Here is a 16,273-nt window from a genome sequence, read left to right as displayed (position 1 = left end):
GTGGCTTTACTACTGATGCCCTTCATAAAGACTTTCAAGGCCTTGGAGTAGGGTTGCCAGAGAGCTATTAATCTATGCCAGGCTGCAAAATAAATAGCATAGCTGCAATGCCTACACAGAATCTCTTAACAATGGATAACAATGTTGGGAGGCGGTTGTCTCATGAGCAGATGGAAAAAAACATTGTCACTGTTTGGATCCATTGAGTCAATGTTGCTGAGCTCTGGAACTGCCCTATCCTAGCGCCTGAGCCAGGACTATGAGGCTCATTTTTACCAAAGTCCATTTAGCAAAACAAAAATCAGTGTCGTTGTTCTGGCTCTGCCCTGCATGCTGCCCTCACAGCTAAGAACTAAGGGGTGGCTCCCAAGAGACAGGGAAAGAGTGAGAAACACTGAGACACTGAATAGGAATGCAGCAGGCATTGTCTGGAAGCTGCCCAGATTCAGACTCCAGTCCATCATTTGCATAGGTGTGTTCTGCGCTTTCTTCTCTGCTTTTCTCCCCTTTGTTTGGCTCACTCACCAGTCTCTTGTACAACCATTACCTACTTTTCAGGGAGCTGACAGTAGCACCCAGTTTAGGAAGTCACTTCTCTGTGTTCACACAAATTGCAGTCAGAGGTAGATGCAGTGATCTCCCTAAGAAAAAATGAGCCTCTTTTTACTACCCAGAGAAATGGGATTTTAGTCTGCTAATGAAAAGATACCAAACTCTGACTTTAGTGTGCCACTTCAATACTTTTGCTCAGCACCCAACTCCTAGCAATGTGATATTGTTAAAAATATGGAAATCCAAGAAAAAACTCTAAAAGTGTCTGAAGCAATCTGGCAAACTCCAGGAAAGCTGCTGAAAGGTCTTTTCTCCATACAATCAAAATTTTAATTAGAAACAGAGAAGAGCCACACGAGCAAACTCAGACACTGTTTAAGGGTCATGTTCAGACAGTCAACCTGAGATGGTGTAATGCAGAGTTCCACTCACTGTATAAAGCATTAACATAAAGGGCTCCCAAATACCTTCTAGCAGTAAAACTGACCACCAGCAAGCTGTAAGAATGTAGGAGGTTCTCTCAACTGGCTTTCATTTGAATCTCCTCCTCCACTGGCACATTTCAATGGCACTTCAGACTTTGGCACTTCATCTCCTAATGATATTCCAGCCTTCATACCCATCTCCTCATCCCACACTTTATCCTATCTTTCAGTGTGACTCTTGTCATTCAAAATATGAGCATCATAAATTAATATATACACATAAATATTTATTTATGTGTATTATAAAATACATTATTTGTAGTGGCAAATATATGAAGAGAAATAACAGAAAAGGTCCACTGGCTCAAAGCTTTATTACCACACTCATCCTTAAGGAGAAAAAAATTTCCATGAGATATGGAACTCAACCAAAGAGACCCTTCCATTTTAGAGTTCTCCTCTGCCATGGGACTTGGTCAACAAGACTACAGCTTTAAATTTCAAATTACCCAAGAGCACCCACAAGGGCTATCAGTAGGGTTTTACAGCTTTGGTGAAAGAGGTTCTATTGATTGTGTTTCACACTGACCATGAGGGAAAGAAACATCCTCAATAAAGTACTTTGAGTAGAGAAACCACATTGTCTTCAACAACCATTCCAAGCTACTGACAAAGTTTTCTTTTGTCACCATACTGTGTATTATCTTAATGAATGAGACTTAAAAATTATTCACTCTTTCTGGTAAGAGTGAACTACACTGAAGGTAAAAATTCCTCCAACCATTTTTTCAAGCCTCTAAGCACACAGGTTTCCCGTACTATTTTGACAAGTGTCCTTCCCAGCCAGAGGTCAACTTCATATACAGCCTTTGAAAGTCTCCTGCCTGCAGACTGAGACAAAATTAAAATGGTGGAGAAAACCTGAAACTCATCAAATAACAGCCCTTTCTTCTAGAATGATGCATGAAGGAAAAAATTATGGTGTTGAGTCATTTGAAATTTGCCAGAATTGAAAGCCGAGGAAAATGTTTTAGCATTTCCTCCTAATTGTTTCCTTGGAGGTTTTCCTGCTGTGTGGAAAATGTGTCTAAACCTTACATTGAGTGGAAAACGTGTCTAAACCTTACATTATAGCATGACTCATAAAGTTAAAAGGAAAAATTCACAGAATGGCAGTAAAAACGCTCAAGTGTAACTGGTGTAGCTGGTTACCTAATAATGACTACACTCAGCTCCTGAGAAACTGAACCATCATATCACACAATAGCTTCAGCTTGTGCAAGTTACAAAAAAGATGGTTCTGCTGTTAGCACCACGTCTGCAGCCATGGACATTCCTCATACTAGGGAAGCATCCTCCACCCTTCCAAAAGAGCACGGACTAAGATGCCAGAGAGCCAGTGGGATAACAGGAGGTGGCTGCGACAGGGATAACTCTGAAGAATGAAACAGAGTAGGACATCCATGGCCAAAGGAAAATGGTAATGATGTTGAGGCAGCAGCATGACACACTTTGGATTCAATCCTCTTCAAGAGAGAGCAAAGAATTTCTGAGAGGCACAGTGCTCCTCACGTGTTCTTTCTACTTCTCTGCCAGTTCTACTCTCATCCACCTCTGCTGCAGCAACCCACTACTCTGGGTTTATGCAGGATGTGTCCCCATTTGATGATGACTGCATAAACACTCTTTCAAAAAGGGCAGTGGCAAAGGGTGCAGTTTCTTAGGAAATCCCTTGCTTTAGTGTTTGTTGTGGGAGAGCTGGTAAGTTACACCAAGCTGACTGTAATGAGTATCAGCTCTTCCCTTGTCCAGCGAGTGGTGCTCCAGCTCAGCAGCCTCTTTCTTTTCATCACCTCCAGTAGAAGCCTCTCCGTTTCACTGAGTTTATTGACATGTTGAAACCAGAGGATGGCTGCCCTTCAGTTTGAGACATCTCTGAGAGCCAGCTCTAAAAAGAATTGGATGGTTTGGATAGCCATGCTCAAATGCATTAAGGAGATTTCACCTGCAGCCCAGAATAAAGAGTTTTTTGAAGTTTCAAGTCTCTTTTTTCCTGTTGAGCCCCTAGGTGCTGAAAGGAGACAGCAGGGCTGTTCCTATAGGATTAAGCAATGTGAATATTGCCCTAATAAGCAGTTGTACTTGGTGGTAGCTGTGTAAGCTAGGCCTTGTGATTTCACTTATTATTTTAGTATTCCTAGAAAGTACCCCAGTTTTCTTGAATTATTCTTTGTATGGAGAAATGTGATGCAAACCAAGTTTTATTGTTAGAAAGATTATCTGAGACTATGCATTGTTCTCAGTTACCTCTGAATTTAATTCTTTTGAAAATTCTATGAAATTCACTAAACAAAGTAGAAACTTGAAAAAAATTTCCTTTTACATTATTCCCCCAGTCAAGATTATACTCCTGCCAAGTGTGCATTTCCAGATAAAAGACACGGGGAATACTTTTCTTCCAAGTATGACAGGTGAAAGGGAGCTAAAGCCAGTAAACTTCAGGTTGTACCACTTGATACTTTTGTCGAATTATTTTTTCACAGGTGTTGTAGCACAGCCTCAGCAGTCTGAGTCTAGAAAAAACTTCATAAAACTAAACACTCTCAGGGGCACGATCCTCCTTCAGCCGTTCCCTTTGTGCATTTCCACCCTCGCCAACAGTTTAACACCCAGCTAGGCTCTCCCTGGCAGTTTTGGTTACAGAGCATCACCTGGCCCGGTGTGACACTGAGGAAGAGGGCAGCGGCCCAGTCACCCTCGCCACGCTGCGTCAGGCAGCCCGGGCGCAGGAATCACTCCCGCCAGCGGCTTATCCATGGCAGGTTAAGAGGCTGAGGAGGAAGGCAGCAGCCGTGAGGGGCGGAATGAGCAGCGCCGTCACACCCGCAGCAATGGCGGCTCCCGCACCGCCCGTGGTGGCGGCTCCTCCCCTCGCCCAGCCGAGCGCCCAATCATCGATCGCGGCCGGGCCACAGCGCGGCACGCAGAGACAGCGATCGGGGGCGTGCCGCGAGCCCCGGAGGCGGGGCCGGGGCCGGGCTGAGGCGGTGCCGCGACAACCAAAACAACGGCCCGGCCCGACGGCCCGACAGCCCTTGCGCCCGCGCCCTGCCGCCACCTTCCCCGCCGCCGCTGCCCGGCGGGGCCCGCTCGGGGCGCGAGGTGGGCGCGGAGAGTCCCCCCGTCCCGCTGCCGCCGCCATGAAGCTCCGCGTACGGCTGCAGAAGCGAACGGCGGCCCTGGAAGTGCAGGGGGCGGAGCCAACGCTTGGGGAGCTGCGCGCGCAGCTGCGCCTGGCCCTGCTGCCCGCCTGGGGGTACAGGTAGCGAGCAGAGCGAACCATCGCGAGGGGGTGCCGGGGGGGAGGCAGGCAATGCCGACCGTGCGCCCCGGGCCGGCGGGGCCGTACCACGCGATGCGGGGGGAGACATCTGCCCTAAGCCCCGGGGCCTCGGTGCTGCCCCCTGCGGGGCGGGCGCGGCGCTGCTGCGGCGGCACCGCCCGGGCCCGGAGCGCATCGCGGGCATTGAGCGCCCTGCCCGGCCCGCGGGAACCGCTGCCCGGGCTCCTGCAGGGCCTGGGACGCGGGATGCTTCCCGGCTGGGCGCTGCGGAGCGGGAAAGCAAAACTTGGCGAGTGCTCAGCCGCGAAATGCGGATTGCAGCACGGTCAGAGCTGACCGATATTTCTGCGCGGCGCTTAAGTTACAAAATGCTGTGGAGTCTTAGTTTCACACTTCTCTCAGGCTTCTCGGAGAATCTCAGTTTAAGTTTCATAAGCGTTTTATCTGTGAAGAACTCACGGCATCGCCCATAGGAAAGTGAATCGCGTATAAAAGGAGGGCGTTTTGTGCTGTTGGCTGAAGGGTTTGTGTCACAAACCTTTAATTAGGTGCGACGTGCTGGTGTTTCACTGGTGATTCACACAGCAGTGTGGGCAGGAGGAATCCGAAGTTACTGCTTGTCTTGCCGCTGTGGGTGTATTTTGTAGCTGCTTTCTTGCTAATCAGTTTCATTTCTGGGTTTTTTTGGCCTGAAGCATCTTACCTTATTACCCTCATTTGCAGCTCTCGCTCTATAGGACACTTGCTGATCACTGAAATTAATGTTTAGATTGATGAGAAAGCAAGTTGGTCGAGTCTTCAACGCTGTATATTTTTAAATAATCTGGGGCAGCAGTTTATTTAGGTCTTGTTTTCCTAGCTGTGATGTCTTATCTTCTATTTTGAAGGGCACGTGCTTGCTTTCCTACATAACTGTTTTATAAGCAATTTCTGTAAATGAAGTTTCATTTACTAAGCAGCTATAGCAACTTAAAATGTACTTGATGAGAAACATGGGGTAAATAATTTCATATAATCTTTTTTCCCCTCACTAGTTCTTTAACATATGAGTAGTTAATAATGGATTAAGCCCCGTGGCACAATACAATTGTAATATGCAGTATGCATTTCCATTTGTAGAATCATAGACTCATTAAGGTTGGACAAGATCAAGTTCAATCTTTGACCAGTCACCACCAGGTCAACTACACTATAGCACCAGTTGTCACATCAGGTGTGTGGCTATCCAGATGAAGCCAACCATGTTTCCTTACTTTTTTTTTTTAATTTTTTTGCAGTTCTGATACCACATTTTCAATAACATTGAACAGAAAAGATGCTCTCACAGAGGATCAGAAGACATTAGCTTCATATGGGATTGTTTCTGGTGATTTGATATGCTTGTTATTAGAAGAGCCAGATGGACAACCCAGCCTACCTCCTCCTCCTCCTCCTGCTCCTGCCCCACTTCAGAATGGTCATGAGCCATCCACCTTGACTCCCAGCAGCAGTCAGGCCAACAGGCCAAGAGAAGAAGGGCAGAATGAGCAATCTAACAGTGAGAAGTCTCGGATGGAAGTTCAGGGGAGTGATGAGAGGGTAAGTACATGAGAATCTTCGTGTACAGCACAAGGCAAAAAGGAAGGTATCTTGTTGTGTCAGTTGCTGTACAACACAGGAGCGAATTTCTTGAGAATATTTGCCTCCTTATACTTGTCTGATATGTTTTTAGTTATTTGAATGGAAATTTGTCTCTATTCGTTGTATATTACTGTGGCACAGAAGCTAATTCTGAGAGCCCGAAGTGTTTCAGGTTTACAGGAGTTAATGTTTTTGCTGGAGCATGCATTTAAGGAAGTAAGGATTATGTTTCTTACCTGCCTTAGTCCTGTGCTCTTGAGGAGCTCATCCTAGGTATGAGCAGATGGAACACACAGGGTCAAAGACAAACTCTTCCCCCCCCCCCCCCCTTTCCTAGGGGGAGGAAATTTTTTCCTTAGGTAAATCTGTTCACAGTTTTCACTCTCCTTTTTAAAAAAATAATGTATCCGTGTGTAGTTTTGTCGGTTAATTGCTATGATTTAGAAGAGATGAAGCTACAGTGAAGCCACAGTCCTCCTCAAGTGGCAGTAGGTGTACTCCATTGATTAATTTTTTCCCCTCCCCTGCTGTTTAGGCCTGTTGTGTTTGTTGGCAGTCTAAGTTACCATTTTGGTTACTTGCCATGCACATTGACTGAGTTCAAATAAATGGTGATACTGTAGTGATTAAATTATTCCTGTGTATGTTGCAAAAATTCGAATGAAGGTTTAATATATTATAATCACTTTGTCTTCAGTTAGTATATGCAATAAAATGACAGACCCTTTCAAGAAGGGTTTGCATTAGAAAGATTAAAAAATACAAAGACTACATCTACAATCCCAGTCTCCATCTGGAATGCTAGAAAATGGAGGTATAATGAATCCATATAACTTGTATGGGGAATCAGGCTGGAATAAACAGCTGTATAATGTTGATGTATATAGAGGTGTAATTTTCTGAACAAATAAATGCTTTGCTTTCCCCTGAAGGCAGGATCGAGCCTAGAATTGCCTTCTGGATTAGTCCCAGAAGATGCTGACCTGGAGGAAGGTACAGGTTCCTATCCCTCCGAACCCATGCTGTGCAGCGAAGCTGCTGATGGTGAAACACCACATTCCTTGGAGATGCTCTACCTTTCTGCTGAGTGCACCAGTGCCACTGATGCCTTGATCGTTCTGGTTCATCTGCTCATGATGGAGACAGGCTATGTACCTCAGGTGAGTAGGGGCACCACCAAACAGAAATTTCTGGGTCAGTGTGGAGAAGCTGTGGAATATACAAGATCCATCTGAAGATCTGCTTCTGCCTTTATATGTGTGTCATTGGCTGCAGGGGCTGCTGAAGGATCAGCTTCTTGAAATTCCCTGACCAGAAGGTCTTCAGGCTAAAGACCTGGAGCAGTTTTTAGGTGTGGAAGAAGAGGCTTGTCCTTATGTGTCTTTTGGTCCTCAGCCTCACTGGGACCCAGCTGAATCTTCTGCTCAGTGCTGTAGACCATGTGAAGATGTGCTTAGGTTGTAGCACTTCCCAAAATACTGCCTTAAGTATCAGTGTCATCTCAATGATACTCTGTCAAGTGGTGCTTAATGAAGCCTAGGTGTGCCAAAAAAACTGTCTCTAATTCCGTATTCAACTAAGTGTCAAGTTTGGCTTTGGTTTTACTAATCTATAGAGGTATCATACTTGAGCACCTATGGCAGTACATATCTACAGTGTATGGATTAACTTTTCTCCTTTACATTTGCATTTTATGTTTACTAATACGTTGCTGAACATGGAGAAAAAGACTTAGCCTCACTGCAAGAAAAAACATGAGAATTTAAACACTTGCCTGGAGACCAAGTGCATGTGGGTGTCTGGTTGACCACTACCAATATAATAAATCTGTTAAGTTCATTGCATCCTCGTAATTTGAAAGACTATGTCAAGAATACATTTGCCACTGGGAATAAAGTTTGTTTATGGCAGTGGGCAGGCTTGGAGGTAGGGAAGATGATTGCAGGGCAGATTTAAAAGGAAAGAAACAATGTAACCACATGTAGAATCTATCTGTATTAATATCTCTGATATTCCATCTGAGACTTTTCATGCTGAAATTGAAAGCAAATGTGTTAGTTGACTCAGGTTTTCTAATTATCTTCAAACTGTGATTCTTGAAGCCCTGTCAGATACTGTAAGTTCACAGAAAAGGTACAAAAACTTTTTTTTTTGTGCAGAAAATTAATTACGTGCAGTAATTTTCAGAATGCTCAAATGGATGACAGAATGAAGGATATGTCTCAAAGAAATAGGTGTGAGTGCTCACTGAATGTCTGTTCCTATCAGGACAAAAATTACTGAACTTCACTTAGATTTGCTGTTAGTTTTGGGAAAACATACGTATTCATAATCATTGTGTCATTAGGACTGACCTAAGAGTTGAATTGCAAGCATCATTCTGCCATTTCCTCACTTCTTTTTCTCACCCCTCACTATTGGTACATTGCAAAAGTATGGCAGTGTGTTTGTTATCTCTTTATGTTTGTAGGGGATAGAAGCCAAGGCAGTCTCTATGCCAGAGAAATGGAGAGGGAATGGTGTTTATAAGCTGCAGTACACACATCCCCTTTGTGGAGAAGGTTCTGCTGGTTTGACTTGTGTGCCTCTGGGAGATCTTATTGCTATTAATGGTAAGTCAGTCAAGTCTTCATCCTGGATGCACATTCCTAAGTATCACCACTGTTTAGGAAGAGAAGACTTAAGTGTGTTTTTATGTGTTTTGAACTGCACCTTTATTACTTAGGTTGCCGAGGTGCAGATGCCACTTCCTGGTGCAGAATACTCTTGGCATTTCCAGTCTCTGTGTTAACTGTTTCTTTCCCTCTTGTTGTGACAGGTTAAGCCTTAGGAGATTCATCTGGTTTTGGCATTGCAATATTGTAGAAATACATTCATTTCATAGGAACTTTGGTACACATTGCCAGACATGAAGGAAGTAGTTGCTTTAGATACAATGTTTTGGCTTCTTTTATGTTTTTTGAAAGGCTTGCAACTTCCAGACTAGGTATTACTTCAGTAATGAAATGGTCTTTGTTGTCTCTCCGTGTTTTAATTTTTGAAACGTCTTTCTTTCTTATATTTGTAGCAACATTAAAAATCAACGAAGAGATTAGAAGTGTTAAGAGAATCCAGCTATTGCCATCATCCTTTGTTTGCTTTCAGGATCCAGGTATGCCTGAGCTATGATCTCATAGTAGTAAACTGAAAAGTAAAGAAGGGGCACAGTGGGTGAGAATATGCTTTAGCAGAGCACCAAATATGTGCAGAATAGCAAAAAACAAAAAGTGGTTACCATTTAGGTTAGTAATAACTCTGTGGTAGAAGAAATTCAGAGTGTAGCCATTTACTCACACTTTGTTGTTAGCACAAATTCTTGTGTTTGTTGGATTAACAATGTAAAGAAAGAACCTTGCAAAACTCAGTTTATCCTTTGGCCCATATGCCTATTATTTATGAGGTCCTAGGCATATGTGTGAATCTCTGGGACAGCAGTGGTGGGTGATATCCCCTTTCTGCCTGGCAGCTCAGGACTTCAGAGGCTGGTGGTACCTACATTCTTTATCACACTGTAGTTGTTAAATTCTTTTTGTCAGAAGACGAGCTGACCACACAGGTTTGTCCAGAGTGCCAGAATTAGAGAGGAGACTAAGGTGACAGAGGAGAGAAGGGCAGATGCATGTGGATGGATCCTTGTGAGCACAGACCTGACCATCCTTATATTCTCTGAAGAATGAGTTGCTTTATTGACAGTCCAGGCTGATTGAGCTTCCTATGTTCTATGTAGTCCCTAATGTACAAGTCTAATTGAAAGGTTGTAGAAGAACTAACCGAGTGCTGAAATGTGTCCAGTATAACAGTAAAGTCTTCTTGCTCCTCTTTCTTCAGAGAACAGAATGGAAGAATACTTCTGTCAGAGAAATGAAGGTTGCAGGCTTTTAGAAAATAGATGTATCTTATGTTATGTTGAAATCTGACAAAGGAAGCTCTGACAGCTTGAGAGTCAGTTTGTTTCCAGGAAACTCAATTTTTTCCCTTAACTGTGCCTTTTAAGGCTGAAGGGAAAGCTTAGCCCAGTCATGGAACTGGTTTCTAGTTTATCAGTGACTGACTTGTTGCAGGATAATTACATTCTAGCTGCAGAGCTGCTCTTGTCAAGATCACAAGCAGATAAAAGTAATGCTAATAAGAAAACTGTAATTCTTCTATCATTTTTGCATTATAACCTCTTGAAATTAAGCTTTTTCCTCTCTTCTTTGATAGAGAAGGTTGCAGGTGTTTACAAAGACCTTCAGAAATTATCCCGTCTCTTTAAAGACCAGCTGGTTTACTCTCTCCTGGCTGCTGCCCGACAAGGTGAGAGAAAATATTTACAATTAGAGATGGCACTTAATTTTTGAGGATGGAAGGAAGGGAATCAGTCTAAAGCCTTGAAGGAAGAGTGTTAGAAACAGCTAACAGTGATAGGTGTATAAACAGTAAGCATAATGTAAAATATACATGCTAAAAAAATCATTAATCTTTGTGACTCAGAAAATATTAATATAACTCTAGTTTCAGTGTTTGATTGCTCTAGTCTCACTTCAGAGATGGAAATGGAGTAGCTGTTTTCCATGCATAATTATGAGGAAGTCCTACCACAATAATACTGTACCAGTAGTTTTGAAGTTTTGATCTATTTCTTTGTCAAAATAGAAAAAGTTATTTAGCATCTCATTTGGACATCTGACCTCAGGAGTTATCTTGTTAGGAACTGGTCATTGAGGGCTTGGAAAGGATGGTAGGAAGTAACCCAGGCTGGTGTTTGCGAAACAGTAGGAAGCCAGGCTTTCTCTGCATAGTTACTGCCATAAAAGGTCTCAGCTTTGTATTCTGGAGACAATGGAATTCCCTCTAGGCTTCAGTGCATGAAGATTTTATGTGAAGCATGTGCTCTATATTTGTGTTTTTTGCAGGCTCATGAAATTAGGCAGGTCTTTTTTTTCTTACTATTCCTTAGCTCTGTAGCCTGTAAGCATAATTTGGTGTGTGGAATGTTTCTTAGGCATAGTGCTCAGTATAAAGTGTCATTTGCCCTATTTTGAGCACCTCATAAGTGTAGTTAGAGTTGCAAGAGGTCTGTTTTGCAAGGAGTCACATCACAGTAGTTGCTCAGAAAAGCAGTGTAGCTCAGGCATCACAGGGAGAGGATGTAAGGGATAGATTATAACGTTCTTTCTTTCTTTTAGGGTCTTTAGAGATAGAAGCACTACCTAAGTGGCGACGAGTTAATTTTTTCTTTCTCCTTTCTGTAGCTTTGAACTTGCCAGATGTGTTTGGGTTAGTGGTCCTTCCTCTTGAGCTCAAGCTTCGGATTTTCAGACTTCTGGATGTCCGTTCCCTCATCTCTCTCTCTGCTGTTTGCCGTGATCTCTACACAGCTTCCAATGACCAGCTTCTCTGGAGGTTTATGTATCTGCGGGATTTCCGAGGTAATGTCAAGGCACATCTTTTCCTACTTACATTCTTATGTTAACAGAGGTATTACTTCTGACAAGTTTTGATAAGAGGCTCCTCAGGCAACCAGTAATGATATTGAAACACTGTGAGCAAATACAGTTGTTCATGATACTAATCAGTACAGTTGGTCAGGTGAAATTCAGGTGGATGCAGAGTTTTCTGCCAAAGAAAATGGTTGGCAACCTTCTGAGCCACTACTGGTGCTCCACATGGTTCTTCCCATTGTGTGCTGCAGGCTTTCCTTGTTTTCCTCTGTTTCCTTTGCTACCTTAGTGTATTGGCTACTGCAGATACTAGGAAGTAGAGGGAAGATATATTCCTGCTTCAATATCTCACAGGAGAGAAAAGAAACAAAGGTAATCAAGGGAAGTGCTGTCAGAAGGCAAAGGCAGAGACAATGTTTCTGGGATTTCTCTATTTAATAACATTTGGAAATTAATGCTTTGCATGGAATGGATGTGCAAGTAGATTACCTATCAAATGGACCTGGAGCTTTATATTTTTTAAGATGCATTATCTTTAGAAAAAGATGTATTGACCAAAAGTGTTTTTCCTATCTTGATTATTCCTTGAATTCTGACAAACTAGGTATACGTGGTGCAAAATCTGTTGCTTTTGTTAATTCTTTGCTTCTCTTTGTAGATCCTATTGCAAGGCCTCGTGACACAGACTGGAAAGAAGTAGGTGGCTTATTTATGTAATCTCTCTTGAGATCAATCTTAGTTTGAAAATTAAGTATAGACTTTGGGAGGCACTAACTTCAAGTCAAAATTTAGCATAAAAGTGTGGTGTTCTGTGTATGCACATTGGTCAGACTAGCGGAAAGGAGCATCAACAAGTTACATGCTGAATGTTCAAACTGGGGGTTAGAGATCTTCCAAGAGTGCTCTGCCTGGTCTTTGGCAGGCAGGGGAATTGCTGCTCTGGGTTTTTAGACTGGCGAGGAGCACTTTTTGAGAAGTGCTGTAAAAGTGAATGTAGTTGCTGAAGCTGGAACACTTAGGGAGATTTAAAATGCTTTTTTTTTTCTGTCTGCAGCTATACAAGAAAAAGTTGAAACAGAAGAAGGAGGCCCTGAGATGGAGGCACATGATGCTTCTGCCCCCTATACCTCATCCAATCCCCTTTCATCCCAACCCATTCTATCCTAATCCCTTTCCACCCAACCCATTCCCTTCAAATCCAATCTATCCCCCGATGATCATTGGGGGAGAATATGATGAGAGACCAACACTTCCATATGTTGGAGACCCAATTAACTCACTCATTCCTGGCCAGGGAGAAGCACCAGGTCAGTTTCCTCCATTCAGACCACATTTTGACCCAATTGGCTCCCTGCCTGGAGCAAACCCTACGCTTCCAGGACGAGTTGGTCCCAGTGACAGGTTTCCACCTCGACCCAGCCGGGGCCGCCCCATGGACATTCGCCGTGCATTCATTTGATTGCTGCTTTTTCCTGCAGGGAGTTTTGTAGTCGCTGAGCTTGCTTTCTAACTGCAGGAGATGGCAAATCCCAGGCACTAACATCTGCCTTCAGATTGTGTCAAGAACATGTGTGCATGGTGATGTCCCAAGTGCAGAGGCTGGGTTTGTTTTGTGCTCTGGTAGTGCTGTATCACCTGGCACTTAAGGTCTCTTCCTCAAAGAGCTACGACTTAGAGCAGTTTGTTCTGCTGCCCCCCCTCCTTGCCCTTAATCGTCCATGAAGTGCTACTTAGAGACCAGAATACTGGCCAGATCCTTACTGCATCAGATAAAGAGCACTTTAAATACAAACCCTCTACTTGTCTGTCTTATTTGAAGAGTTTTACTGAGTTGCCAGGATGAAAGGTTTTGTTTAAAATTTACCCGGCTAATTAATAATCTTTATTAACAGAAAAGTTACCACATAGTACAGGATACTGCCATTGTTATGGTAGATGTGTGTTCGTGGAAAATTTTAAAGGTGTTGTTTCCTTTTTCCTTTAATATTTTATTAGGTAAAAAGCATTTTTGTATTGTTACTTAATGCACAAAGAATACAGCGAGGGGATTTTCTTTACAATGGAAATATTAAAACACAAATTAATTCATTTTACAAACAATTGAGTAAAGTCATGCTACAGTGCAACTCAGAAGTCTAAGCAGAGCAATTTTACAAAGAATCAGCAGCAAAACTTTTGACTGTTTCATTGACTTTACAAATAAGGATCTGTAGTATGTGACTGCATTTACTGTGTTTGAACTAAAAGTGGTGTGAAAATGCATCTTTTCTCCCTATCTGACATACTTAAAGAATTAAATAGGCTGACCTGGTTGCAGTGGGAATGGAATCACAACATGAGAAGCAGAATGAATTCTGACTTCAGTAAATTCCATTTAATTCCATTACTTAAGTATCAGATGATACCTTGTCAAAAGGAAATGTGTCGTAGCATGTTATGAGCACCTTTCAAGTGTTGTCTTATTAACTAATGAGCAGCTAACAAGACCACTGTTAAAGTTTCCTAATAAGACCTGCAAGCTGATGCTGGAGCTCAATTAAAGGAAGACTGGAATGACTAAACTTTGCTAGAACTTTTAATTTGTTATGTATTTTTTAAGATTATTGATCTCAGTGTTTCTATAAATGTGAATGGTACTAATGACTGTTGTGACAACTGATAATATTTTCTAAAACTTTTATGAAATTCCAGCTGTGGAAATGGAATGACATTTCCTGTTAAATACAAGCTATTTGATCAGTAATAGCTATGTGCTTTTTCAGGTGAGATTTCAGTGGTTCATCTTGTTTTGTATAAAATCAGCTGACTTCAGTAAGGTCAGGGAGTTTTGCCAGTGGAAGTAAAATATAATACTTTATTTTGCTGTCAAAAGTTGTATTGCTTCTTTCTTCTTTTGTACTTCACAGAGATAGTTTTCCTTCACTACCAAGATTAGCCTTGACTTTTAACATTTGCCTTCAGTGGTTGGATTGCCTTGTTCCAAAAGCATTTTCACCAGTGAAATGTATGGTCAGATGGCTTAGAGTTTTCAGCAAATCTTTTTATCCCACTGACTATAAACATGAAAAGTGAAATCTACATTGTATTGGTCTAGCACCATTTTGTCCTTGTGATGAGTGCTTCAGCAATGCATAAAATTCAGGTAAGGATAAAATTCAAATAAGGTTAGAGCTTTAATAATTCAATAATTTAATAATTCATAACTTACCCTTTTCCTTTTTTTCCCAAGCTCTTTCTGGGAATAGTAATCACATAATGCATGTGACAAGTTAATTTTGTGGTGCCAGTGGTACTCACATTGCCAATGCCTTGATGACAGTCACATGGTTTGCCCTGCTGGCAGTCTGTGTGCTGCTCTGGAATTGGGCCCTCTTTGCTGTGAAGACAACCATGAAGTCATACTTCTGCCAGGCTGATGCCAGAGATTCAGTTTATCCTGAATTTTGCAATTGAAATGTTTGTTTTTGACGTAGTGAATTGAGCCCTTCTACACATACACCACTAAGTGACCTGAAGATACTCCTTCCCTTTTTTTTTGTTGCCCCTCACATTGTAGGAAAGGTGTTGTGACCCAAAGATTAGGAAGCATCACTTAGCTGGAACCGTAAAGTTCCTTAAAGAAGGGTTCCTGTTATTCATAAAACAGGGTATAAAGTGAGTATCTCAGGACCAACAGTTTAAAATTAGAAGATAAAACAGAGGAAATACTTGAAAGCTATAGCTGCTTGCTTTGTTTATTTGCCAGCTTCTAAGTCAAGTGTGTGTCATTGCTGTTGCAAATGATAAAAGAGAAATCATAAAAGATGAAATGCCTTAAGATGAGCATTCCTAACCTGTACTATTCATCAGGATCTACCACTGTAAAGGTTGCCACTGAGTCACTTGGAAATAAGGAACTATTATCCTTGGTTTTTCTGTGTATTGTTTTATCTTATTCATGAAACTTTAAGCCAACCAGATGAAACAAGTGAGCCATACACAAGGTGTAAGGTCTTACATACCTGCTTGTGATTAGTGGAAGACTGTAAAATACCACTGTCTTTACAAGTAGGACTGCTGTTCTTCTGGACTTTAGCTTGCCTGGGAATGTGTGTTCCATTCCTCTTCCACACTTAGCTATGACAAGAAGGTCAAGATGTTCTTCAGTTTGTAGCTAAACAGCAAAATGTAAACTAATTTTCCAGGTGCTGGATATGGTTGGGTGTCATAGCTGTGTCCCAGCTACTTCTTGGGCTGGACCCAAACACACAAACCTGCTCATGTTTCCTGGCTTCCCTGTGAAGAAAATCAAAGCTTCTTTTGTCCTATTTGCTTTAACCAGGTGCTCGGTTTTCACATTTGTGTGAGAAAGATCCCAAGGTGTGCTGTGGGGCTTGTGTGCCCTGTGATTTAAATGTAGCTTCTCTTTACCAGTTTTTCTGTTGTTTTCTTACTGCCCTGCTGTTATATTTAGGTACCTATATGCCTTTGGATATACCTTAGTTTCCCATTCATATAAAAGGAGAATACCCCTTGCCTTCCCTCTTCTCTTTTTCTTGAGTGTAGGGATTTTGGAGTAGAAAGCCAGCATCATTGGCGATAACTTGAAGACTGGATTTGTGCATCTCATGCTAGCCACATCTAGTATGTGAGCATCACAGCTGTAGACTGGAAGTGTGCTGCTGGGACAGTTACAGGACACAACAGATTTTCATAATTCTAACTTTGGAAATCAACTCTGTTTTAAAGCACTTCTGTGAATAGAACTGAAGGTGCGTTTTCAGGAACTATGGACTAACTAAAGCTGAGAGTTGTTTAAACTTGATGTTGCAACTTAAAGTAGGCAATGAGATGCAGTTCTATTTGCTTGTCCCTTGAAAGGTGACAACAGG

The 16,273-nt window shown here is 42.2% G+C and overlaps 1 protein-coding gene across 1 annotated transcript; it reads left to right on the top strand.

The window, feature by feature from the left end:
• The first annotated feature begins 3,980 nt into the window (after positions 1–3,980).
• FBXO7 (F-box protein 7) lies at positions 3,981–14,273 on the top strand. The gene is made up of 9 exons (XM_014876968.2): positions 3,981–4,299; positions 5,598–5,898; positions 6,873–7,100; positions 8,411–8,552; positions 9,008–9,091; positions 10,183–10,275; positions 11,214–11,390; positions 12,061–12,098; positions 12,457–14,273. Exons 1-9 carry the CDS (start codon positions 4,178–4,180, stop codon positions 12,859–12,861), a joined length of 1,590 nt encoding a protein of 529 aa, XP_014732454.2. The 5' UTR covers positions 3,981–4,177; the 3' UTR covers positions 12,862–14,273.
• Positions 14,274–16,273: the final 2,000 nt, after the last annotated feature.

The sequence above is a fragment of the Sturnus vulgaris genome, chromosome 5 (assembly GCF_052056855.1).
Source record: "Sturnus vulgaris isolate bStuVul1 chromosome 5, bStuVul1.hap1, whole genome shotgun sequence".
Taxonomy (NCBI): Eukaryota; Metazoa; Chordata; class Aves; order Passeriformes; family Sturnidae; genus Sturnus; species Sturnus vulgaris.
The sequence above is the reverse complement of the archived record's forward strand: the minus strand, read 5'-3'. Positions and strand labels throughout refer to the sequence as shown.

Coding starts and splice junctions, on each gene's coding strand:
- FBXO7 (XM_014876968.2), top strand. CDS start 4,178: ATGAAGCTCCGCGTACGGCTGCAGAAGCGAACGGCGGCCCTGGAAGTG. Junction 11,391..12,060: donor GTATCTGCGGGATTTCCGAG/GTAATGTCAAGG, acceptor TTCTCTTTGTAG/ATCCTATTGCAAGGCCTCGT. Junction 12,099..12,456: donor GTGACACAGACTGGAAAGAA/GTAGGTGGCTTA, acceptor TTCTGTCTGCAG/CTATACAAGAAAAAGTTGAA.